The sequence below is a fragment of the Malaya genurostris genome, chromosome 3, assembly GCF_030247185.1.
Source record: "Malaya genurostris strain Urasoe2022 chromosome 3, Malgen_1.1, whole genome shotgun sequence".
In the NCBI taxonomy this organism is placed as follows: domain Eukaryota; kingdom Metazoa; phylum Arthropoda; class Insecta; order Diptera; family Culicidae; genus Malaya; species Malaya genurostris.
Window position 1 is genome coordinate 52,115,086 of NC_080572.1, and position 26,936 is coordinate 52,142,021.

The window sequence follows — 26,936 nt, forward strand, 5'->3', positions numbered from 1 at the left end:
AATGTCATTTGACCAATTAGGTCGTTATGAATTACATCGTATGGGGGATTAAGTCACCTGTAAAATTTAATTTTTTTGGTGTGCAGCAGCACCGCTTTTAATGACTTTCTTTTTTTGCTCGCTGTGTCCTGTGGAAGGCCCCCAAGACGGTGGGCCCGGGGGCATGTTCCCCCTACTGCCCCTTTGTAAAAGCGGCCCTGGTGTGCAGCTTTTCACATCGTATAATGACTGGAAAATGAAATGAAACTTACACATAACGTAAATCGAAGCACGTCGTATTTTCTTGGGTAATTACAAAATATTACATCCATTAACATGTAAACTTAAACTTTGTGTCTATTTCGATGTAAAATTCAGTTGTGAAGTCAAAGGAATAATTCATTTTGTCATGTTTTCAAATGTAGGGGAAGATGTTCGGTTGCCGGCATCCCACCGTAACTTTTTACAGAAAGCAGATAGCGTAATTCCGACAAATGTCATGTGTGTCTAAAAGCAGCACGTTCTTTTTGTGCCGAATACCAAAGCAAACAGACGCTTGTACTTTTTGCTGCGCTTAAAACAAATTTTAATTGCGTGAAAATCAACATAAACGTTTTTTCGGACTTATTTTATAGTGCCATAAATTGAAAAGCATCAATCGAAAATGTAAGTGGATGGAATATTTATGAGGTGAAATCGATCTTTTTCGTGATTTAGTACCGGATGCTATCAAAATTTTCCCAACCAAAGTTTTTTTTGTGATTGTCAAAATGTCTATCGATTTCGGTTACCGGCACCCCAAGGTGTTACTGGCACCCAATTTTTTTCGACAAATCGCGAAAAATTGTCAGTGATATGCAGAGATGCCAATTCTGCAAATTTGTCTGTAAATTATCAAATTTCTTAGTTAACATGTAAACCTTCTTTCGTCTAAAGAATTTTTACAGACTTTTGAATCTTCGATTGTTTGTACACACTTAAAAAATGTTACATCTTTATAGATGCACATAAAAGGAGCGTCGCGATTCACTTACATTCACAATACAAAGCATTTAATGATAAGTCATATCATTAACTTCACAGTTGTTATAGCTGAAACTCACATCGATACAGACGCAAAATTTATGTTTACACGTTAGTAGATGTAATATTGTGTCATCACCGAAGTTATTACGGTATACTTGAATTTACGTCAAGTGTAAATTTCATTTTTTCTAAGAGTGTAGACATTCGTCAGAAATTACAGACTTTTGAAAATTGGCGCGATCTTTTCGTTTTTGCTAGCTCAACGTATTGTATTATCTGGCATCTCGGGTGATATGCAACACGTGGACAACTTGACGGCTTCAATACATTCGTCATATAAGTAAAAACATTGGTTCTCTGGTTCTGTTAGTCATGACGACTTCAAACAAATCCTAAAAGTCAAGGAAATTTAACTGTAATGCGCTGATTAATGCCATTAAACGTTGCTTAGTGGAAAAGAAGCCAATAAATTCGACTGCAGCAACGTATTCAATCCCGCGAAGCCGGTGGAAGACCGGCCTAATCAACACCAATGGCGCCACCATATAAATCATTGGCCAAGAGAGCCAAGGCGAAGTCACCATCAGACAATGAATACTTTTGTCCAAAATGCCTCCGAAAAGAATAAATTTCGTTTTTTCTTTTAATAATTGCAGTTTTTACATATATTTTTCCATTTTTAGCCAAATTTCTTGGGGTGCCGGTAATCAAACACTTTTTTTGAAATGGCCAAAATTTATCACTTTACTAAATTGATAAAATAGTTATTTCAATCGATTGAATCAACTTATTTTCTTATTCAGTTGTTATCTAGGGACTTTAGCTTTCCATTGATGCATAGATGTCTGCATAATGTGCACTTAGTCAGAAGTTATAAGCTTAAAAGAAAAAGGTGCCGGTAACCGAACACTCTTCCTTAAATTGAAGTGAATGGCGACGCTCCTCACAGATAAAAATATTACATTACATCTATTTTCATGCACATATTTGGAGCAGGAAATTGAATATAAAGTTACTCCTCTGATATTTACTTTAAAAGCAAAATTAAAAAAATTAAAATATTCTGTATAATTCATTGAAAAATCAAGACATTCTAATTTACTATTACATCAATGATGGCTATCAATCACATTTTTTATTCAATTGATGTCTATTTCAAAGTGTCATGAAATTACATGTCGTGTAAATTTCATTATTTTTTTCTGTGTAGGTGCATAATTATGATTGCCTACAATGAATGCTTTCTGTTAACATTTTTGAAAAACTTCTCAATGTCAAAACATATCTGAAGATTACATACAATATTGTATACATATTATATTTCATGTTTGATGATGATTATATTTAATTCAATACCTTAATTTCGTTTTTCAGTGATGGTACCAATGCATATTAATTACATATGTTACAACAAATCACATTAAACTTAATGCAATCAATGCGCTATAAATATGCATCCAGAGCTCGAAACAGCTGAACCGAGATAATGAAAAGGTGAAACTGTCGAAAACTCCGTCTGTCCCCCCCCGCTCATCGCACTCTGTCATCATGTTAGTGTGGAAAATGCCACCGCGATGCCCCTCGCGGAGAAAATAAGTGAAATTATTTCCCGATAAACAACGAAGCAAAAAAAAATTTTTTTTGCTACGTCAGGCCACACAGAAACAGTGCACTGAAAGCGAGTTCATTCCACTCATATTTCAATGAAAACCATCATCAAATTACTGCCGCGATTTAAGTAGGCTGAATTTTCGATAGCGAAACGTGATTGTTGTGTAGAAAGTTGTAAAGCTTATTCATTTTCGGTACGTGTATATTGATTCAAATATCTAAAAAAACATGTGTCATCTTAAGAAAAATCAACTCCTGGGAAGTGAGTGAAAATAGAATGAGAAAAACAGTTAACAACTAAAAACACCACTCACAAAAAATAAAGGGAACAAAATTAATAAAAAACAACAACAAAAACGGAAAACCACTCTCTTGTTTGCTAATTCATTTGATTGTGTAGCAAAATTACGTTTTCTTCTTTGCTTTGAATGCGATATTCCCTTCGCTGACAATCGTACTTCAAACAGACTCGAGTTCGATTCTCGCGAGCATGAAATTCATGCGTCCGAACTTGCTCACTTCTTTGATGTCGTTATGTGTGCGTGTGTGTGCATTGGTTAAAAATTTATTTGTTCATCATTTTCAAATGATTAGTACTCTCCAGAGAGTCTTTTGTACGGGTAGATACGTATGTTTTAACTAAGTGAGTATTTTGGTTCTGAAATTATAAAAGTAATCGAAAGATGTAGTCAGTAGTTGTAGAACAATGAAGCCATTGAAATGATGTTTGCTTCGCTTTTCCATTTTTTTGTTGGGCTCGGTAATGGCAATTAAACGAAGATTGAATCAAGGGATAACCACCTTAACAACAGAGATGCAATGAAATTTTAATTTCCAATATGGCCGTTTCAAGTTTTCGCTTAAATCCTAAACGTATTACATAATTCCAATATTTTACCAAATAATGTTGTTTGTTGTTCCTGAATTTATTTCTTAAAATCGTGTAGATATTTCTCTGCGTCACATGCGCAACTATAAATCTGAATGTCTACATTTAACAATCTATTCTTGGCCTAATAATGTGAAATCTTACAAAACTATAAAACATCTCTTCGGTCTCCGTGCAAGATACGAAACAAAACAGAAAAAATCTTTGTACGAATGGCGCACCAAAAGCATCTTCCTATCGTCTTTCTCTTTTCAAGATGTGTCTGCAGGGTTTTGGCACACAAAATGTATAATTGGCCACCGAAGAAAAACAACGTGGGCTTGAGCTGACGGAGTGAAATACTTTCTTGGCTGGCTGACTGGTCATGCTGTTATTTCTAGTACCTTTGCGCGGCTCTTGGAACCGAAGAGAAGAGAAGGAAGACTGGTAGTACGCGGTGCAATGTTGACGATCTTCTTCGAGGATGTTACGAAGGCAATGTCGTCGGTCGTCGTTGAATCGTCGTGATCGGCGAGTACTAAAGTGAGATCTATTTTTGGGCGAGTGATGGGTGTTTGTCGTTCGGTGCGACCAAAGATGGCGCAGCAGATTATGAAGAGAACTGGAGATATATTACTAACGAAAGCAGTTTACATAATGAACATTCGTTTGAAATGACAGACTCCAGTATTAATTGTAGTAACATAAGAATGATCGCTTCAACTCTAAAGGTTTTGATTGAAACTTTATTCACATATGATTTAAGTTCTAGTTGGTGTTCTCAATGAAACCTCGAAAGTACAAAATACAACTCCATTTATCGGTTTATACTTAGACGTCAGTTGGGTGGGAAAATGAGGAGTCTGAACATCTTCGTAATTTCACATTAACCACACTGTTGTGAAATCAATTTCAAGTGATGTTGCGTAGAATCACTTCATCCATCCACACACCCACCTAAACTGCAGTCAGAGATGTGTCGATTTATGCAAGATTCGGAGCATTTCAGTCAATGAAAATGCTTATGCAAACGCTGTGCATATACCTAAAGACTTAGTTTGCTAGTTAAATACCATGCGTTTCCATCTTTTTATTATGGGATTTTATGTTCAGCGCATTGTTTCTCAGCTTCCCCTATGCTAAGTCAGACACAAACCCGTAACCTATGATACAAAATTGAACATTTTTTTTTAGATTCATACCATAAACGACAGAAAGAAAGACTGAGTTTAACTGTGTGCTCGGTCACGTGTCATTAACCCCTTTCAGTTCATCTGGTAACCGTGTCTGAGACCGGATTGAGGGATCTTGGTCTGCCTAAATACCGCAGGATAACTGAGCGGGATAATAAAAAACCATGGCAACAAAAGAATTTTCCCCGACTTGATGACACTCAATAAATTTCGGCTCAGAGTAGAATGAAAGAAAGTGCAGATCTTCTGGTAAAGATAAGTAGGCTTTGTGACGAAAAAAAAAAAAAGACTTGGTGAAGAAATTTAATCGACTTGATTTCATGTTCACCCTCCTTTCTCTGATTTTTCCACGTAGAGAGTGCCGTGAATCGTCGACCGAAGCGTCCACACAAATGACAATAGATACCAGGATGGATACACGTTCGGTCCGAATTGGTAACAATGAAAGGGAGGATCCACCGTTACAGCACCGACTGGGGAAAGAAGGACCAAAGCAAAATTTACTGTCGCATGACTAATCGTGTTTATGACACGCTGATTAACGATGATTTGTTGGAGGAAAAATCAAAAGTCCATTAACTGCTTCGCATGGTGATGAGATGGGACGGTTAGAATTAGCTACAGAAAATTTCGAGATACTCTTGATATATTTTATTTTCGTTACTTTAACTGTCGAGATTTGAGAATTGAATGAGAATCGCAGTTGGTAATAAGTCATAGTTTTCAGCCACTTTGCTTTATTTGTCAATATTTAAAGATATCATCAACACCGCTAATGCAATTTCACTGTACGTGTATCCGTGTTGATCTGCGATATTCTGAAATAAATGCATTGTTTTGAAGTTGATCCGAGTCCCTCGTTGGACGAGATTAGGACCAATTCGCCGAGTGAGTTATTTCGCCGAAAACCATTTCACCGAAAACCATTTCGCTGAAACTCATTTCGCCTAAAGCTAATTCGCCAGAGGGGTCATTTCACCCAAAAAGGTAATTTCGTCGTGAAAGTAATTTTGTGAATCGTATCTCAATCTAAGATTTGGTAGTGTGTCAATCAGGATTATTTTTACTGTTCGAACTCGTAAAAGTTCGTCCGGACTTAGTTGAACTTAGTTAATTTTTTTTTGTTTCAATTATAGAGGCTTTAACATTAATGTCATTCGCCTCTTCGAGCCAGAAAAACTTTCTGACCCTATGTGCGGGGTTGGGAATCGAACCCAGGCGGGCTGCGTGAAAGGCATCGACTTACCCATCACGCTATACCCGTCCCCCAAACTTAGATAAAAAAAAAACGAGCACAGATTTGGTATAATGGCATTATGGAAAATACAGTGAACAACATCAACACTGTACCTAAAGGCTGCAGTCCTCCGAGTATTGGGATTGTTATTTATATATAAAGACAAAACAAAATGGAAATAAGTAACACTATAATAATAATGAATAAGTTCCGCGGATAAGGATTGGCTTTTAACGAACACGGTTTCGGCTGATGGAGCTACTTTTGACGTGGGTTCGAAAGGAACGTGCCTGGTTGAGAAACAGTATCGATCTCATACAGCGTACTGTCAAACATCCGGTAAAGAAGATGTTTCAGAGTGCTTCTCATAGTGGGATTTTTATTGTTTGGAGAATTGATATGTAGCGAAAATGCTTCAAATTTAAAAAAGAATTCTTATAAAGTTGACCGAGTTGATGTTTGCTGGCTGAAAACGTAAAAAAAACGAGTTCTTTAAAAGGACAATGGTCCGAACTATCAATGCCACTTCTGGTGGGTCTGGAGAAAGTGACAACTCTGTTCAGGACTAGCCCTCCTAATCTCTCGACGCTTACCTTATTCAAAAATATCTGGGCCATTATGAAGAGCAACCATCAGGAATCAAAACAAATTAAGTAATAAAGTGAAGTGCATTGTTATAGACACACTTACAGCGATGAAAATGTTTCAGATAGTACAAAATACCCAAAAAGTCCTTGAAAATGCGTGAACCTTTGAACTTCTTTCACCAAATCTCATTATTTTAATCTCGTTTGTCGTAATTATGCACTTTTTCAGCAAAGTTACGTAACCATGTAGTTCACTTTGTTAATGTATTTTCCATACGTAGTCTTTAAGTAAACTTTTGATTTACAAAAAAATACATATTTCAGAACGGTTTTGTAGGTCTAGATACCCACTATTGTATTCTGTCATTTGCTCATTAGTTGTAAAAATGGCTTCGAAGTTCACTCGCGCATCGCGAAAATCCGAACTACTCGCACGGTAAGATGGCGAAATTGTCGACTGTGGTCAAATAAACTGTGGTCGACGTGTTCAAAATATTCGGCGAACGTTAGTCGATAGCCAGGAAGACTGCATGGGGGTAATCGAAAGCCGTTTTGTTTCAAGTGGTATCCCAACCTTTCCGTCCGAGTTGTCGCAAATTAGCTGGAAGTGTTTTTTTACAACCATGCATCGAGCTGAACAACGACACGGACTGTGGACTTGCAAGAAGGAAGTGGTTCCAAATCGTAACTATAACTATAAGCAAAACAAGTCGGGCAGAAGAAGTTTGATTGCGCGGTACAGAATGATGAAACGTACGTCAAGACAGACTTTAAACAGCTTTCTAGATAGGAACAATAATAATTAACTAGAAAATATTAGATAGCACAAATTTCAATTTCAAAATATCTCGTGTAAAAGGCTATTTGTTCATGTGACGACATTCAACAATTCCCAATCCCGCACATAGGGCTAAAACATTCCTAACACGAGTGACGAATGAAAGGTTAAACATCTAAACAAAAAATGTCTAGGAGATGTAAAATTAAAGAATACAGATCAATTGCAGAGATGAACAGCAGAAAGGGGGAAATCGGGATCGACTTGCATCCGGTATGGATGAAACTTTGCACACATCTTCAATATAACAAAGTATTTTTTTGCACGGATTGAGAGATCAATTCGACTCAGGATAATTCGGTGCTATTGGTGCCGAAAAAGAAGTGATAGGAAATCGATAAGGCACTGTAAGAAATATACATACTGAAAAAGAGAAAAACAAAAATTAAAAAATTGTACAATTATTATAATAAAAGAAAACGTATCAGGTGTTTCTTTTTAAATAATTTGGTTTTTATCCTGTTTTTGGAACCACACATTGCTATTTTATAAGAGTTGAAACTCTTGATGGAAAATAGCTAAATAAACATAAAAAATGAGATCGAAAGCAATACATTTACTTATCGTGACCTTTCTCCTAGAAGTAGCCGTTCTGGAAATATTGAGGCATGAATTAAAAGCTCGGATTCTTTTTGAATTACATATTTTTTTCTAATAGTTGAAGCTCGATTTTTTATGAAGTTGTAGGAAATCTGTTTTCCACTCTTAATAAGTATACACGAAAATACTTAAAAAGTATACATTCAAATACTATTTCAAAAATTAAAAACTTAATTGAAGAAAGTTCTCTTCAAATGATTTATAGTAATTTTATTTTAAGCATTATCTTCAGCTCCACATTTGTCGTAATTTGAGTACTGTTATTTATAAAGTAAAGTTGTTACAGTCAATACAGTCTTTGGGCATTTAAACAATAGAATATAATTCCACACATAAAAAGCATTGGTTAATTCATAGTAACCTTCCTACTAGAAGTAGCCGTTTCGGAGATATTTAGACATGAAATGCAAAGAACTCAGATTTTCAATCAATTCAACGAGTTATAGGAAAGTATATGTTTTATTTAAAAGTACTGTTTTTTACGGGTAAACTTATGATTTTATTGCTTTTGATATGTGGAGTCATATTCAATTGTAAAACAATAACTATTTTCCATCGGAAACTTAAAGCTGGAAAAATAGTGGAAAGTGTTCCACCTTTTTAGACATTCCTTTACTGTTAACACAGTTTTCAAGCTATAGTGATTTGAAAAAGTACATGGTTTGTCATACCGAAGACGATTGCACGGTTTCATTTCAATCAGAGTATGTGTATATCTGGAATTGCTCTAACAACGAAAAAAAATTTCAGAAAATCGGAGTTTCCAAAGGGGTTTTATTAATAAACAACTTTTTTTTCAAGTGAGAAGTCCGGATCGGCTGCGAACAAACTAATGAACCATTTTGCTCTATGCCGCTGTCTTTGAAAATTTTCGGATATATATATTTTCATATCCATATCAGCAATGGAGACACTAAGTAAACAATTACAAATGCATACCGTACTGAGTACCGAGCAAACCTGAACAAGGGAGCTGTTGGGGCACTCATACTCACTTTCGCAGCGAGGACCACAAATACAAAAGTCACAGCCATGTTGCCGCCAAAATGGCTATTTACTATTCTACGCCCGTATAAGGTGTGCAAAGGTCCGTTGTGTTGTACAGAAGCAAGGCAGACACATAAAATATCACAAATGGAAAATACGAGCGGAAGGCACAATCTCCAACCAACCATGCCAATCACCGAATTTGCCTCCAAGTGAGCGAACGAACGGGCTTCAGCCTGTTGATGCTAAACCGATGACGATTGTTTAGCTGGTTCAGAATTCGCGGTACCGGGTGAGACTGGCTTTTTTCCGACTCACGTGATGTGAATGTTGAATGGTGGAAATCTATATCCACATTTTCACCAGCCAACTCGCGGCCGGACGATGAATAGGATAGAATCATAAAATGTACTGCTATAGGAGCAAGATGCTGACGATTACGATAATATTTGTCTGAGAGGGTGCTGGTTCGAGTACACCATCAGTGGTCTAATAAAGAAATGTCAAGCGACTCTGACAATGCGGTGGTATTGCTTACAATGACATGTGTTTTTAGTTTCTCTTTCATTATTTTTGTTAATTATTTTAATTTTTTGTGTTTTTTTTCATCTCAGTTTAGTATTTCTATTTTTGTTTGGCGCCACATCTATTCTAGTAGGTGTAGGAATTATTGTTATTTTGAAAAGCCAGTAACACATGAGATTGAATATTTGTCATGCAATCACCAGTCATATCCTAAATGATCAGCTCGTGATTAAATAAAACATCCATATAAATCATGAAAAAATGAGAACACCCGGCCTACTCGGTCAAGACATCTTTCTACAGTGCCAACGCAATGCCCTGACAACTGATTTATGCTGCCAGAGTGGCACTTCAAGTGTGTGATCAGTAATCGTCGCGGGTGTGCAGTAAAAGTCATTTGGGGGTCAAAAGTCTGAAGTGGTCGCACCGTCTTCCACGGGACTAGATTAGATGAAAAATCTCAACTCATTTTGCACAACTGAAAATAGATCGCACTTTTTCCTTCATCTTCCATCTACTTCAGGGGGGTTTCGTTTACCGAACTGGTGGGTATTCTATAGAAGCAGTCATGTAGCAGTGTATTCACATCGTCGAGCCTCTGTCACGTTGGACGCACGATATCAGACTCTTTTCTGATCGACCTCTCCGTCGATCTCTGTTTTCTTGGAAAATTTGATTTTATTCTTTGTGTTCGTACAATGACATCTACTAATTTACTGAATTGGTTTTAGTTTTACTTATTCTGTTTGACGGCAAATATCAAAATGACAGAAAATATTAGAAACGAGAACATGGGCTCGCTCGCATTTTATCGATAGAATGTCACGTCCGAAATCGGACAAGTAATACTTATGGAATGGTTTTTACAACCCAAGCCAACCGAATTGATGAAGAACAATTCAAGAAAGCAAGGATCAAGAAAATAGGAAAGAAAAAGTGAAAATTGTAAAAGTATTTAAACGTTTGATTTTTTCAACATTTTTTCCTGATAACTCGTTGTCTCTGGGTTTTCGGCGGTTTAATATTTGCTCTACGATTAACAACTATGGAACACTGGACTGTGACGAACTTACCCAAACTGGCTTGGTAGCATAGGATATCCTGTTCGTAGGCCTGCCGCTGTGAAGGGGAATCCTGGAAAAGGAAACAAAACGTATAAAATAAAAAAAATCGTGGTGAGACAATGAAAACTGATGAGAATGAAAAGCATGCGATTTGATACCGTGAAAAAGAAATACTGTGAGAAGGAATTGATAGCTTACTCATCGCACGTTGTCGTTTTTCGAAGGGTTTACCCAGACAACATGCTGAAACGCAGTACGGAACGTCATGTTTAGGGAAATAGAGGTTATGACATTTTGATAAGAGCTGGACGTACCGGGAGGGGCGTTGAATCGTGCTACCTCAGTAGTTTGACCGGAAGCGGCAATGAGGGTTTGAGTGAGGTCGTATTTCTGGATGCTAGCCTCAATTCGATTTATTCGCGACAGGAGTGAAGGAGGTTTAGACAAGGTCTCCATGAATAGTGTATTTTGGATACAGCTCATAAAAACCCGTGCACTTTATAGAGGGTTGAATGACGTTTATTTCTTGACTTCTATGATCGTAAATAAGTTTCGTTGGGCTATTTTATCGGCTTCCGTTTTATTTTTCAATCAATACTACTAGCTACTACTAGCTCGATGGACACTATTTTCATTTAGTTGAAAACCCATGAATTGGCTGTTATTGACAGCTTATTCAATGAATTGTTGGTGGCTTGTTATTTCTTTTTATTTTGTTAGAACGCTACACTAGAGATTTTGATTTTACTCTTGGAAGGGTTTTCGTAGGTTATGAATGTTATATCAGAGCATGCAGAGAATCGTGCAAAAAGCAAAGAGATAAGAAATATAGTAGGCTAAAATTTCGAAAAAGTGCTTAATCCATCTAGCAGTGAGATGATACCTATATTTTTATCAATCCGCATGTGTTTTTTTGCGTGAATATTCTTCGGAGTTTTTAGTTTTCATGAAATTATTTTAAAGACCGCCGCTTTAAATGACAGTTTAAAATTTCAATCACGTATTACCCCGTAATTTTAGAACTGTAAGGCGAATCGAATAGAGAAGCTGTATGAAACCATAACAATATTCCTCCTAATCTAAATGTGTGACAATCGATTAAGCATTCCATGAGATGTCGAAGTGAGTTCCACTTTAAAATTTTTTTTGTCATTATTTATGGTACTTCCAGAAAATTCCGGCATGGTACTTCCTCTTCATTTATGGTACTTCCAGAAAGAGACAAGCATAACCCATAATGGTTCGTATGTCCATGAATTAGTATGACGAATTAATTGGAATACATTTGAGCCCAACTTTGAAGAGTTTTTGGTATCGTCATTTTCAATGGCGGTTTAAATTTTAAAAACACATCATCAGTCGGATTCGAAGGGGACCATAAGTATTATAATTTGAATTTTTGTTTATGAAATTCGTTTTGGCTGTCTTTGGGTAAACGATTGAGCTTTTCTATTTTCGATAGTTTCGGAACCAGAATTCGAAAATCGGTGTAACCGAAGTCAGTTAAATTCACCCAGAGGATTGCAAACCATTTCATTTGATTTGAGATGTTTGAAAATCAATGTAGCTATTTTCGAAAAATTGTAGTGCGTTTCAAATTAAATTTTTGGGTTCCTTTCAGGATCGAAAACCGAACACCGGTAAAACTGAAATAATTTTATTTGGTCATCGACTATCAAAATCCCGATAAACCCGATTAATTTATTTATTTCACATTTTTCTGCTGTGTCTCTTGAACCGGAAGTCAAACCTGATTGAAAAACAAGAAGTTTTATGGGATCTTAAGACCTTTCATTTGAATATTAGATGGAGGAAATCGGCTGAGTCATCTACGAAAAGAATGAGTACCATTATTTAAATTCCCTTGAACATATCATCCTGTACTTCCGAAACCAGAAGTTGAACCTTGTTTAGGAGCATAGAACTTTTCATATTATTCTAAGTCTGTAGAAATCAGTTAAGCCATCTCCGAGAAAAATGAATGAAATTATTTTTCACACATTCATTCGCAGATCTCGACGAACTGCTTCGTATGGTATATGGTTGTAAGAAGTTATGTACTTCCAGCAATTATTGCTGTAAATCAATATAAATTGTCATTCAGGGGTTAGCCAAATTTTGTGCTTGGGCACATAACCGATTTTGATATGTTTACGTTTCGTCTTTGACTCATCAGTGCATAGCAGTTCAAATTGAACTGCTTTATGCAAAACTCGGCAGTTCAATTTGAACCGCTAAGCAGACGTAAAGTTTCTGCTACTTACAAAAAACTTGTTTTCTTTTCATCGAAATGCAATGTCTATACTGACGTGCCGAACGAAAACGTGTTTTCGACTTTTTCTGGCCGATGCAGGTTTGGTCATTCAGGGGTTAGCCAAAAAAAAATCCGGTAAAAATGAACGGATTTTATCGATCTATGGTTTGTAGGATAGCTATTACCAAATGGAATCGATGTTTCAAAACATATTTTGTTTGCAAGGTCAATTGTGACATATATTGTCAAAAACTAAAATTTTTGACATAGAACTTCGTATAACTCGAAAAGTAAACAACAGACCAAAGAATGAAAGCAATAGCGTTCTGGCTGATGAAAAGGCCATTTGCAACTAATCCAATCAAAATCGGCCCAGCCATCTCTAAGATATACGCCTCTTTGTTCAGTATACACATCCAGACACACACAGACAACTCAAGTACTTCTGGAACAGTCATCAGCATCAACGAAATACTCAAATCACCGAAACCATCATCTACAAACAATGTACTACAAGTTAGGTCCGTGTCAACTACAGGGTCCGCCATGTAACTTTTGTTTTTAAACATGCAATAAAACACAAACGGTTCGTCCGATTTCAAAATTTATTTTTTCTTATTAAGTACAATACTTCCGGTTAATTGTGGAATAGAATCATTCAAATGGCTGCATCGGCTGGCCTTGCAGTACGCCATACGGTCGGTCTAGCTTTTTAGTATATTTTCGATTGTATGCAGCTTTATTTCAGCTATTGCTGCACGAATTTTGTCCTTCAAGGCTTGAATTGCTTCTAGCTTGGCCACATAACACTTATCTTTGACAGCCCCCCAAAGATAATAGTCTAATGGCGTCAAATCACAGCTGACTGATAATTCGATCTTCGAAGACTGTGCGCAGAAGATCGATCGCTACGTTGGCTGTGTGGCACTGAGCGCCGTCTTGTTGGCAGTCTTCAAGTAACGGGAAGAACCAATCGCCATTGACCGTGGCGGCGGCACCTGCCTCATTTTCGAAGCAAAATGGCCCGATGCTGCCGCCAGACCAAAATCCGCACCAAACCGTCACTCTCTGAGTATGCATCGACTTCTCCGTGATAACGTGCAGGTTTCCCGTCCCCCAGATACGACAATTTTGCTTATTAACATACCCGCCGAGATGAAAATGTGCCTCATCCGAGAAGATGATTTTTTGACAAAAATCAGCGTCTTCTTCAAGCTGATCGCAAGCCCAGTTGGCACTATTTTCACGCATTCCTCAAGCGTATACACAACCATTTTCGTTCAGCGGAAGGATAAAACTAAGTTTCTGTCAAAATAACAGCTAGGTAAAAAAAAGTTAGATGGCGGACTCTGTATAAACAAAACCAACGCCTGGATAAATAACAGTAGTAAGACAGGAAAACCCCGCCACGATGATTCCACCAGAACAGCGAAACTGGACGAGGGCGTGCATAATGAACCATTACCCCTTTACCTTTCAATTCGCTGGACAGCAATGAGAGGCAGAATAGTCATTTAAACACCAGAATATGACATCTAGAGGTTTGGTTCCAAGGAACCGGTTTGTACCAAGCGCACATGACATGATTTTACAGCTTAAGTACAATATATTTGCTCATAGCTACATTTTTAGCGAATTTTCGAAATACGCTGCAGTAATTGTTATGAGATTTAAAAGTTACGCGATTTTTCGAAGTTATACGTTTTAATGTCAAATGTGTTATAAATGCTTGAAATGTTGTTGAGATCGAGTATTATCTCTAAAAAATATATCTGAAAATCGACTCTCTGGGACCGAAATACTTTTTGAGTTCCTGAATCTCTGAGTTGATTTCTTTTTCAATATAACACCATATCCAGACGATTCTCGCATTTATAAGACATCTGGTGTCAATTTTTTTTAAACTCGGATTTTTTATTGCGAATTTTCGAATATATGCATTTTTTAGGCGAAAGGTAAATATTAAATTTTTTGTTGGTTCGCAAAAGTTTAGCAAATTATAGGTAATTATAAATTTCATTGGGAATACTGGTGCTTGTATGTGTATACTTGTTGAAACGACACAGTTCACTAAATTGGGCAGGAACGGTAAAGGAGAACATTATAATACTGAATTACTTGCCCGAAATAACTTAATAATTAGTCCTTCGAAACTCATCCTTCGACGATAATCATCGCGTCATCAGATAATCGAAAAACAACACAAGCGACGCTCGTTTTCGTGTGGTTTCTAATTGCAGTTGAATTTCTTCCTACCCACTTCTCGGTGCCGTTGTTTGAGCTGCCGGTGTTTGTTGATTTATTCCCGCTCGTTTTTTCCCTCGGCCACTGAACTAAACAGTGTAAGCTTCGGGAAGTAGTTATCGAAAATTGGCAATTTTCCGTCCGCATAGTGATCGTACTGAATGTAGACTGACTGCGTACGGGTGGCACGTAAAAAGTAGAAGTATGAAATAGGTTCTGGGTTTATTTATACTTTTCCGTCGGCACCCCTACCGGAAAAACACCATCATTTCGCCATCTCGTCGTCACATGCCAGAAAGCTGGAAAAACGGTTTCTTTTTATTTTCACTCGCCAGTCATCGCATTATATCCATTTGGGAAAACTGATGGTTGAATGACAAGATAGTGTCTGTTTGTTCCACCTGTTGTTCGCGGAATCGGATTAAAAGTTTGGGAACCACTCATAAGCGTAGACCGAGAAAGTTTTCTGGGGCTTTGTTTTACTTTGACTTGAATGATTTCGTTTCAGGCATTACAGAGTACTCCAATCAATTCATGGTTTATGACTAGTGATGAATGACAGGAAGAAGATGGACAAACTTTGTACAATATATTTCTTAGCAAGTGGTCGGAAGAATTCTTCGTAAAGTATGATCTTTATATTTTTTACAATGGAAGCAACCAAGCAATCGACTTCCTATTATTCAAGATTCAGTGTCACGAATGCGACAAGGAAAAATAAAATCCGGACAAGTGTTTTCATTATTCTGAAAGCTTTCATATGTGAATGAATTTCGAGTGTTTGTGTTTCGAAAATGTTTCCATATTCTTTATATTAAAATTTTTCATCGGTGTAGAGGTAACAACAGACAGTATCTAATTTTTGTGGCTGCTTGGAGGCAATTATGCCGATATCTACTACAGTGACAATTGTTGTTTCATTAGTATAATGGTTTCTTGTCTGGATTCACCATATGGTCTACCGGAGGGTGCCACTAGCACCAAAAACCATAAATCACTAAGCCAATTGTCGTAATGTTTGTGATATACTTGCTGCTTTAACTGGAAATATTATTTTTGTGCAGAATGTTTATTTTATTGTAGCGCTCCTATGTTGAATCTGCAATTTTTTGGAAGCAGTTTGTATTGAAATGTTTCCTCTATCAGTGCAGAAAATTTCGTCACTATTTTTTCTGTTTCGAAGAAGTTATACTGGAAGCCGTGATCCGGAAAGTATTTTCGGACACCCGCTTCGCAAATCCGGGTGCCGCGTTCTCAGACATTTCCATGAGCGGCATACAATTGATTAGCAAGCTCACAGGAAGTGTCGAAGTCGAAAATCGAAGGCTGTATTTGAAGGTGTTCAGAGCGATTAGAGCTAATCATGGGCTGTCGGATTATGATCTCGTCAAGAAATTCGACGGCAAATATGACTCTGAAACCGAGTCTTGTGACCTGGGGACGGGTATAGCGTGATGGGTAAGTCGATACCTTTCACGCAGCCCTTCTGGGTTCGATTCCCAACCCCGCACATAGGGTCAGAAAGTTTTTCTGGTCCGAAGAGGCGAATGACCATCAGGTTAAAACCTCTATTAACAAAAAAAAGTCTTGTGACCAGAAGATGTGCCCGGATGTTTTACAATAAGATGAATTATGAGCTGCTTCCCAGACAAAAGTTTAATAAAGTCATCGGATTGGTTGAGGTGATGAATTTAGCAAATTCAAATATGATTTTAGCATTAGAGACCGCCCGTGTGTTGCTACTCTGTTATTGATCAGAACCAATTAAGCTTACAAAATGATTTTCTGACACAACTTGCTTGGGAATAGCACGCAGTTTCACATTGTGTAAACTGCATTGATCCCTGAATGCTGATCAATACCGACGCCGGCCACGTCCGAATGCAGATCTACTTGGGAAGGAAGGATTTTTAGTTCAATGGATGTTGCTACTAGAGACCGAGGAATCCTATGCATTGCCACATGCGTACGTCAAATGCATCAATTGGTAAATGTGAGGTGCGCTAGGGATGTCCGGTGAAACTCTCAACGGGTGAGCACGTTGCATCGTAGTCCATTGGACTATAAACGAAAATTAACTGGCAATATAGCCTAAGTTGCTGTGCCATCAAATCAGCGTCATCTCAAGTGAGATGATGCCAACCAGAAAAAGAAGAAGAGGTGCGCAAGTGATAGTCTTCCTCTTTCAAGTCTACGAATAAAATTTCATAGACATGAAGTTACATCAAGTTTTGTAAGCAACGTCATCTATGTATCAGTACCGGGACTTATTGGTCCACGTGTTTTCTCTTATGGAATATGATAAGACATTTTACGCCAGAGCTAACACGTCTGTCGATAAGTCTCCGGTCTGACAGACAGATGGAACCACTGATTACAAATCTCTCTTTGGAATTCATTTGGAAAATTAATGTGTTAGTTATTGTGCTTTCAGTGATTTTGGAAAATTGAAAACAATGTAGGAACAAACACATGTCGATAACACATTGTTTTCAGTGTGCAAGCAAAGAATTTGATTGAGAAACATTTACCGGACTCTGCTTCAAGCAAATCAACCATTGTTGACTGGTATGCTGAATTTAAACGTGGTCGTGCAAACACCTGGTCATCCAAATGAAACGGTTGTTTCAGAAAAATATCATTTCATCTTTATGGGAACCCGAAAAATTTAGTATCATCGTTAAGATATCAAAAGGAAGTGTTAACTCAGATTTGCATGAGCACTTAAATACAAAAAAAGTGTTTGCAAAGTGAGTGCTGAGTTTTCTCACAGCTGATAAAAGGCTAGTTAAATTCCATGAAATGAATATTCGAATTTCTACCGCATCCACCATATTCAGCCCCCAGCGACAATTTTCTACTCTCAGATAAAAAAGAAGCTTTCTGGAAAAAGATTCACATCGAAGATCGAGAATCGACTGGAACCAAAGCGTTTCTTGAGGCGGATGAGAAATCAGGGTATACAAGTGATGTAGAAATGTTAGAACGCCGTTGGAACAATTGTAAATATCTTCTTCTTCTTCTCTGTTCGCAGCTGACATCCGTCACGCTGCTGCTGCGGAAAGGGCTAGTAACTATAAACTATATGCCCTGTAAATATCTTCAATGAGAATACATTGATAAACAAAATCGAAGTTTGCTAAAAATGACGTTTTCCTTGTCGGAGCGGGGATTTTATGACCGAGGTGTTAAATTTAAACTCCAATTCAATATCAGGATTAAATAATAAATTTTTCTTTTCTATCATATGTGCGTCTTAATTGAAACTTAGATCAGCAAAGACAGCTGATCTATCGGCGTGAGAATGCGTAGAATAAAAAGGCGTATTAATTTCGAACTCAATGAGCTTTAATTGTACTGATTTTATCTTTTCTGATACAGCCAACACAATGTAAATAAATAGTTAATGTTTTGTTCATCGTGGTGCTGTTAGTAACCACCAAGACTGTGGGTAGGTCAGCCTTCGGATAAATATACTAACTGTAGGTAAACAAATCATCAAAGTAAATCAAGTTTCATTTTGTCGTTTTGTTTTTTCATCTCATCGCTCGCCACGATCATTCGCACGATTCGGTCTGTATAATAGGCTGTCGGGTAGCAGCAGCCCAGCGTGCAGTGACCGTAATCGAGGTGCTCCGCCCGGTCCATGCCGGAACATGTAAAACTACCAGCGAATTGATGGTATGTATGTAAATAAAAGAAATAAGTTTTTATTGCCATAAACTTCAGCAACATGTGTATTTTGTTTTTCTTTTCTCGCTTCGTTTTGTTCATCTTTTATCCGAAATGGGTGAGGAAGTGTAATAACAATTTCGAACATATGATTTTGTGTTCGATTTCAAGCTGTGAAAGTAATTTTCCGGTCCAGATGTTGAAGGTTTCGAATGAACTGAGGAAGTTGAACTTCGCAACCAGCCCAACCAACATTCGCAATGAGGTGGTTGGATAATTCTGACTGACATACAGTAAATGTCAACTTGTTCTAAACTGACATATTGTCGCGGTATACTGATCGTTATAATTTCTGCTTGGGAGCACTAATTAAAATACATTTCTATCCTTCTGATCGTCTCGTATCAAGCTCGTAGTTCTACTTCGGTGGAATGATGATTCTAAAAATAACTTTTGGCTCGTTTGGATCTTGGATAATTTTAGATCATGCGACTAGTGACGACGGACGTTGGGTTGTAAGTTTGATGTAATTAAATGGTTTACTTCTGCATGAATGATTTCAAGAAACCATCCCAACTAACATTATTCTCCACATACTCGGTTTTTAAGCTTTATATTTTAAATTTATAACAATCACGCATTTCCTTACGTCATTGTTGTTAAGGTAACATTGAATTGGGGACAAATTGTCAATTGTTTACATCACATTTAAATGTGAATCCGAAAATAATCGTATAGACTATCGTTGGTGAACGTCTTGTTAGTAAAAGAGCATTTACGACTGAGGATCGCACCTCACATTTGTTGATAATAAATTATGAGAAGACATGTAGATTTTTTGTTGTAGACACCGCTGGGCCTGATCGTAGCCATAGGAAAACTGTGAGAGCTGTGATTTATTAAATTTTAACACGCAGTTCGAAAAGCACAATCGTTTTGTGATAAAATTCTACGAGCAATTTATAAGCAATGTCGTTGTAGCCATTGTTTTGATAAGCTGTCATGTATGTTTCATTGAACAATTATAAAATATGATATTGGTTTCGAAAGATTCTTGGTGGCCGAAACTCCACTACCGATGACCTTTCGAAGCGGATACACAGAACAATGTCAAAAAAAATCCATGTAATGGTGTTAGTTGATCGGAAAGTGAAGGTTCACGAGTTAGCAGATGCCACAAAGATTAGTGTATGCTATTGTAATATGTTACCGCTAGGTGTGGCGTATGCTGACTCCAAATCCAAAACACGAACGCGATCACACTTCGGAAGCGTGTTCAGTCATGGGGATGCGGAATCGTCTTAGTTTTTCTTGCCGACATATAACTACTAATGATCCACTATTACATGTCTGAGAACAGAAGCGACTTGGAGAGGTTTAATAGCTTCGGTTTTCTAGAAAGAACATAGCATACTTCTCGTGGACTACATAAATAAGGAAAAAATAGCGAGTGTTACTGTGCATTACTGGAGAGTTTGAAGGTCTAAATGGTTGCGGAATGACCTTATATGAAGCGAAATAAAAATTGTGTTGACAATTTGAGCTCCAATTGCTTTTATTTGCATACATTTCTCCCGATTTAGCTCATGCTAGGAGATAATCGATGCCGCGGAGGAGTTTTTCAGATCTTCATGAAAATTATTTTTTGAGCGGAATCATATTGGAAAATCGTTAAAAAAGTGTAGAATAAGGGGTGTTTTTCAGTGTTTGATTTTTATCATCGAATTCGAGAAATAGACCGAAAGGGAAAGTGAAAATCAACGAAGCTGCGAATTGGCTATCTTCTCCTTACCGTGGAAATGATCTATCAACTAAACTACTCTGGTATATGTGGAAACATATTCCAGAAGGCAACCCGATTAAAAAGTGCGTAACTTATGTATGGCACTTTGTACGCCCTGGTTTGAAGTTTTTACTGTATTACAGCCTACTGCTGACCTCACATCACGAATCCCCCTCTGACTATTTTAACTAGCCTCTTTATTCCACTTAGATTGTCTTATTCCGCGAATACATTTCAGGTTTTTTATTCCCAAGAAGGTTAATTTTCACCCCATTCAGTGTATAGTATTTCTTTTAATGTCCGTGATCTGGTAATTTTATCGTTTAATTGTTTTAAAACAGTATTTTTGTTCGAAATTTCACATATATGCAACTAATCAACTACCCAATACAGTGCATCTGTGCATCTTAAATGTTTATCGCTTTGTGTTTGTTAAACGAAATTTCCTTTTTATTATTATTAATATTAATATTTCATTATTATAATTATTATTACTAAAATTATAAAAAAATATTATTAATAATGATTTGTTTTAGTCCTGTTAATACGTATAGCCGACTTGAGCTAGTTTTGAAGATCGAGCTGAAAATTTCCTTATAACAGGAAAATCTGACCATATACCGCTATGCTAGCTTGAACCCACTTGATGGCTTGTTTCTTGGAAAGCTGCTCACCCTTTAGATAGAAGCACTAAGTATCAGCATGCTAATACTCCCCTCCTTCCTTTTGTTATTTAAGTAATTATTGTTAATAACAACAATAATAATAATACCATTTGAATCAACTCATTGAGATAAAAGAATGTCTGTGTTTAAGAGAGTGAGTGTTGAAGTGTGTACTCGTGTGATTGTATGCAATTGTATGTCTGTGAAAATGTAACCTAAATTTCTTCCTGCTCCAAAATAAATAAATAAATGAAAAATAGCTAAATAAACGTTCATAAAAAAAATAGTCGATCACATTTCCCGGAGGTGGTCTAACCGATTTTTACAAACTTAGAGTCAAATGGAAGGTCTTATGACGGAATTACGGGTTGATGGTAGATTAAAATATACCCATTTGAATCACAACGCAAAAATGTGAAAAATAAACAAATCTGACATTGAAATATTTATATTTCCGAGTCCTAACGTGAGATATGGACTAAATGGTAGCAACTTCATCAAAGTAAGGCCATTGTAGCAGTTGTGAGTCCATAGATTTATCCTTTTAGCGAGTTCGCTTCTTGAAAAACATGAAGATATGGAAGTTCTGTAGCGACATCTGGCGGCAGTCTGGGATAAAATAGCACAAGAGCACCGGCGGGTTTCGTATGATGCATTTTTTTATCAGTTTATTTGTTAGTTTCAATGCAGCACTTCAATCACCGAACCCTGTGTTACCTTGAAGTATGCAGTCAACTAGGTTTCTTGTAATTCGTCAGAGCTGCTGAATTGAAAAATAGTTTCATAAATACAAACTGTTTGAAGTAGCTGTTGAAGTGTGATCGATTTCATATGTAGCAATGTATTGTGGTAATAGAAGATCGTTCAAAACCTGTTTAAATGCAATAAATGTATGCAATGAATAAAACGCACAATATGTCCACACTAAATAGTACTATATATATATAAAGGGTGATTTTTTAAGAGCTTGAGAACTTTTTTAAACAATAAAACGCATAAAATTTGCAAAATCTCATCGGTTCTTTATTTTAAACGTTAGATTGGTACATGACATTTACTTTTTGAAGATAATTTCATTTAAATGTTGACCGCGGCTGCGTCTTAGGTGGTCCATTCGGAAAGTCCAATTTTGGGCAACTTTTTCGAGCATTTCGGCCGGAATAGCCCGAATTTCTTCGGAAATGTTGTCTTCCAAAGCTGGAATAGTTACTGGCTTATTTCTGTAGACTTTAGACTTGACGTAGCCCCACAAAAAATAGTCTAAAGGCGTCAAATCGCATGATCTTGGTGGCCAACTTACCGGTCCATTTCTTGAGATGAATTGTTCTCCGAAGTTTTCCCTCAAAATGGCCATAGAATCGCGAGCTGTGTGGCATGTAGCGCCATCTTGTTGAAACCACATGTCTACCAAGTTCAGTTCTTCCATTTTTGGCAACAAAAAGTTTGTTAGCATCGAACGATAGCGATCGCCATTCACTGTAACGTTGCGTCCAACAGCATCTTTGAAAAAATACGGTCCAATGATTCCACCAGCGTACAAACCACACCAAACAGTGCATTTTTCGGGATGCATGGGCAGTTCTTGAACGGCTTCTGGTTGCTCTTCACTCCAAATGCGGCAATTTTGCTTATTTACGTAGCCATTCAACCAGAAATGAGCCTCATCGCTGAACAAAATTTGTCGATAAAAAAGCGGATTTTCCGAATGGACCACCTAAGACGCAGCCGCGGTCAACATTTAAATGAAATTATCTTCAAAAAGTAAATGTCATGTACCAATCTAACGTTTAAAATAAAGAACCGATGAGATTTTGCAAATTTTATGCGTTTTATTGTTTAAAAAAGTTCTCAAGCTCTTAAAAAATCACCCTTTATATAACAGATCGGCTGAAAAGTTCGTATCGTTTCTATGAGAGGGCGCCACTAGAATTAAATCCATACCATTTTCAGTTAGTACCAACCTTCAAAAGATACGTGTATAAATTTGACAGCTGTCTGATTATTAGTTTGTGAGATATTGCATTTTGAGTGAAGCTACTTTTGTTATTGTGAAAAAAATGGAAAAAAAGGAATTTCGTGTGTTGATGAAACACTACTTTTTGATGAAAAAAAGTGCCGCCGATACCAAAAAATGGCTTGATGAGTGTGAGTGGTTTGCAAAATTTCGTACTGGTCATATGAGCACCGAAGACGATGAACGCAGTGGACGTCCAAAAGAGGCTGTTACCGATGAAAACGTGAAAAAAAATCCACAAAATGATTTTCAATGACCGTAAAGTGAAGTTGATCGAGATAGCTGACACCCTAAAGATATCAAAGGAACGTGTTGGACATATTATTAACGAATATTTGGATATGAGAAAACTTTGTGCAAAATGGGTGCCGCGTGAGCTCACAATCGATCAAAACCAAGTCGATGAAAACCATGCTGAAATTGAACGAATTGGGCTTCGAATTGCTCCCTCATCCACCGTATTCTCCAGATTTGGCCCCCAGTGACTTTTTCCTGTTCTCAGACCTCAAGAGAATGCTCGCTGGTAAAAAATTTAGAAGCAATGAAGAGGTAATCGCTGAAACTGTGGCCTATTTTGAGGCAAAGGACAAATCGTACTACAAAAATGGTATTGAAAAGTTGTAAGATCGCTATAATCGCTGTATCGCCTCTGATGGCAATTATGTTGAATAATAAAAACGAATTTTGGCAAAAAAATGTGTGTTTCTATTAAACGATACGAACTTTTCAGCCGAACTGTTATATATATATACATACATATATATGCTCAAATACTCAAATACTCACCAGGTGTAATATTGCCTCGTGGTTTCGCACCTAGGATAGCCAGATTAACGTTTGCTTTTCGGCCATCGATGATCGGATTTGGTTCTTTGCACGCTCGCTCCGCACTCATTCTGTCCCCCATAATGACCTTCAGTGTTTCAAAAAATAAAAACAAGAAAAAAAATTTCAAATTTAGCACGGCTTTTGTCGAACGTCTACGCGGCAGCGATAATGTGCTCAAGGTAACTTACGAATCCGTAGCCTCGGCTTTTGTTCGTCGTCCGGTCCGTTATCACAACTGCCTCCTCGATGTCACCGTACACGGAAAAGTGCTCCCGCAGGCTTTTGTCGGTGGTGTGATACGGTAGGCCGCCGACGAACAATTTCGTCCAGGTGGTGTCCTTCTGTTGTACGCCAGTCGTGGCGGTCGCTGCCGTTGGGACCAACGCAAGCGCGTCGGCCGCGTCCTGTGATACTTGCATCAACATGTTTTTTTTGCTGTTTGAATCGCACTCGTTACCGATGTTGTTATTGGTTCCAAATACCCCCGGGATACTTTGTGAAAGGCTTTCTTCCTCTTCGGGCTTTCTCAGACAGTTGGCAGTTGCTAATTGTAATTTTTTAGCGGGATTTCCGATTCCTTTTACCAGCAAAGAACGCGCACAAATAATTTATAACACAAAATGAACAAAAATCACAGATTGAATTTCTTTCTTTGGCTTCGCATTTGGGGATTGAACTGCGTTCACTCACTCACTCACTGTGATGTGGTTTAGGGTTGATTTTAAAGTGTGCGTAAATATATGATTGTAGTTTTTGTTTAACGTGTACTTTGGTTATTACACATTTAATGAGATCCTTTTCCAATTGCACTGGCTGTAAAAGAATAGAAGAAACAGAAGATTAAAATATAGAATACTATCTTTTTACATACATATAACAAAATACGAAAATGAAAAATAACTTGAAAGTACAGTAAGATTGAGGTAAATTTCGACTTCATTGCGAGAAATGTTAGTAGACAGCAATAGTTTTCCCTATAAGCCAAAAATTTTTAACAAATATTCCCGTCGCCTAGCATCATTATCCCACCGAACTAAATCCACCTTCTCGCGAAAAGACTTTAGTTCGGGCATTTATTGATTTATGATACTTCCTTTCAGTAAAATTCAATACGCAATACCAGATTTTTGCCATTGTCAGCATACGGATTTTCCCAAGCAATTCAGCAAGTCGTAAATTCACGATCTAATCTTCGATTCATTCGAATTTGTCGAATTATTCACCCAGCTTCAGGCAGAAGAATATTTCCACACCTCATGTGCCAAAACCAATCGTACGAAAGCATCCCTTTGTAACCTGGGCCTGGATGTTACACGGTCGAGGGAAGATCAAACATTTGCTGAACTCCGGAGTTATAGGAGCAACTATTACTGCTGCTGCAACTACCACTAGGACTGCTTATTTATATACAGTATCGAACAAAAGCTGGCGCCCTGTGCAGGAAAATGTAATAATCGTAAAACACATTCACCATTCACAAAGTAGCACTCGGCACGGATCCTTCTTTGTGCTAATACTCGGGCTGGCAATGCAAGAGGCGAAAGATTGCATCTGTTCATTCTCTTCCCTATTCTCATTCTCATCCGACGAATGAAGGCGAACGGTATAAAAAGCGCAACGCTATGAACCGTATAAATTGTTGTAAATTATATAACTCCTTGTATTTTAATTTCGACATTCTTACATAGCATAGATTTACCATCTATAGATTTTTCTAATAAATAAAGCTAATATTGGTTGGACGTTAAAATAAATACGTTAAAGGCTTCTTATAAGAGATCATTCAATCCATTCTGACATTAATTTAATTTTCTATGTCTTTTTTGGAATCTATTTGAAACCATCACAAAATTGCAATTGATGTTTCTTACTTCTACTGGTTCGACTTGAAAGTTATTATGCAACTAACATTTTTGTTAATTTCCTCATAAACAGATAGTTGTAAAAGTTGTTACTGTCAATTGTCTTAAGTTTCAATATAGGTATTGTGTTTTAGAAAAATTTAAGACACACAGTGCCACAAATAATGGTTGATTTGATTGAATTGTGATCGCGGAAGGCTTCGTCTGTTGAATTTTATGTTATGTAAAGTATTTACAATTAGTTCTTATGGCTGTTATGGTAGCTGACGATACGATCACTAATGGCGTTTTCGCTTGAAGCAAAACCAAATCCAGGTTCGACCCCAGCTGCTGTCAGCAGTTGGGATTGGAAGTGGGTTAGTTTTGGCTCCAAGCGAAAATAACATAAAACAACTGCTTTTATAATTGTTTTTAAACAAGGATTATTAAACCATTGTTTAATATTTCATTTTTAAATATTTCAGTAGAATGTAATTAATCAGTGATGTGAGCCTGATAAATAAGAGACATGTGTGTATTTTTTAAATCATGTCCCGATTCGTTTTCTGCGTGAAGCCTAAGAAATTTATTAAAGACACAGACTTTCGAAGATTTGAAAATAAGTCGAAATTTTGGTTCAATTCCGTTCAACTTACGATATTATCGAGGTATTTGTGATTAACTCAAGTATAATCTATAAACTTTGAACGGAGCAATTCAAGAAGTTAACATCAACAATTCTTTTCTGTAAGCCCAAGTTTGACGAAATCGGTTTAGCCATCTCAAAAAAGGGTCTCATAATCATAGCTTCTAGGATTATATCCCCGGCATCGGAAGTACCCAATAGTAGCTTTCAAACGAGCCAAACGTTGTTCAAATCGATTTAGCTGTCTCCGAGCAAAATGATTCATCTTCATTCGATTTTTCATATGAAATTCTTGTTGCTGATTCCGTTTTCATTCCCATTAATTCAAAAGCGCATTGCAGCCCACTCTACCATAGTTACATTGTAGAGGACTCGTAAAGTATAAGGATAGGAAAGGCATGGCGACGCGTCAATCCCGGAAAATTCGTTTCGATTGTAGTTTTTCTCTGTTTTGGCGGAACTGAAATCCTGTTT

At 37.2% G+C, this 26,936-nt stretch overlaps 1 protein-coding gene across 3 annotated transcripts in view; it reads right to left on the reverse strand.

The window, feature by feature from the left end:
* The window catches only part of LOC131438654 (RNA-binding protein 24-B-like), a 121,070-nt gene that overhangs the window by 29,977 nt on the left and 64,157 nt on the right, over window positions 1–26,936 (reverse strand). For all 3 annotated transcript variants that reach the window (XM_058608810.1, XM_058608809.1, XM_058608811.1), the window contains exons 2-4: window positions 24,164–24,788; window positions 23,934–24,060; window positions 10,525–10,585 (exon numbers count right to left, since the gene is read on the reverse strand). In XM_058608810.1, the coding sequence (XP_058464793.1) occupies window positions 10,525–10,585; window positions 23,934–24,060; window positions 24,164–24,400 (425 nt within the window). In that variant the 5' untranslated portion in view covers window positions 24,401–24,788. The remainder of the gene's footprint in view (window positions 1–10,524; window positions 10,586–23,933; window positions 24,061–24,163; window positions 24,789–26,936) is intronic.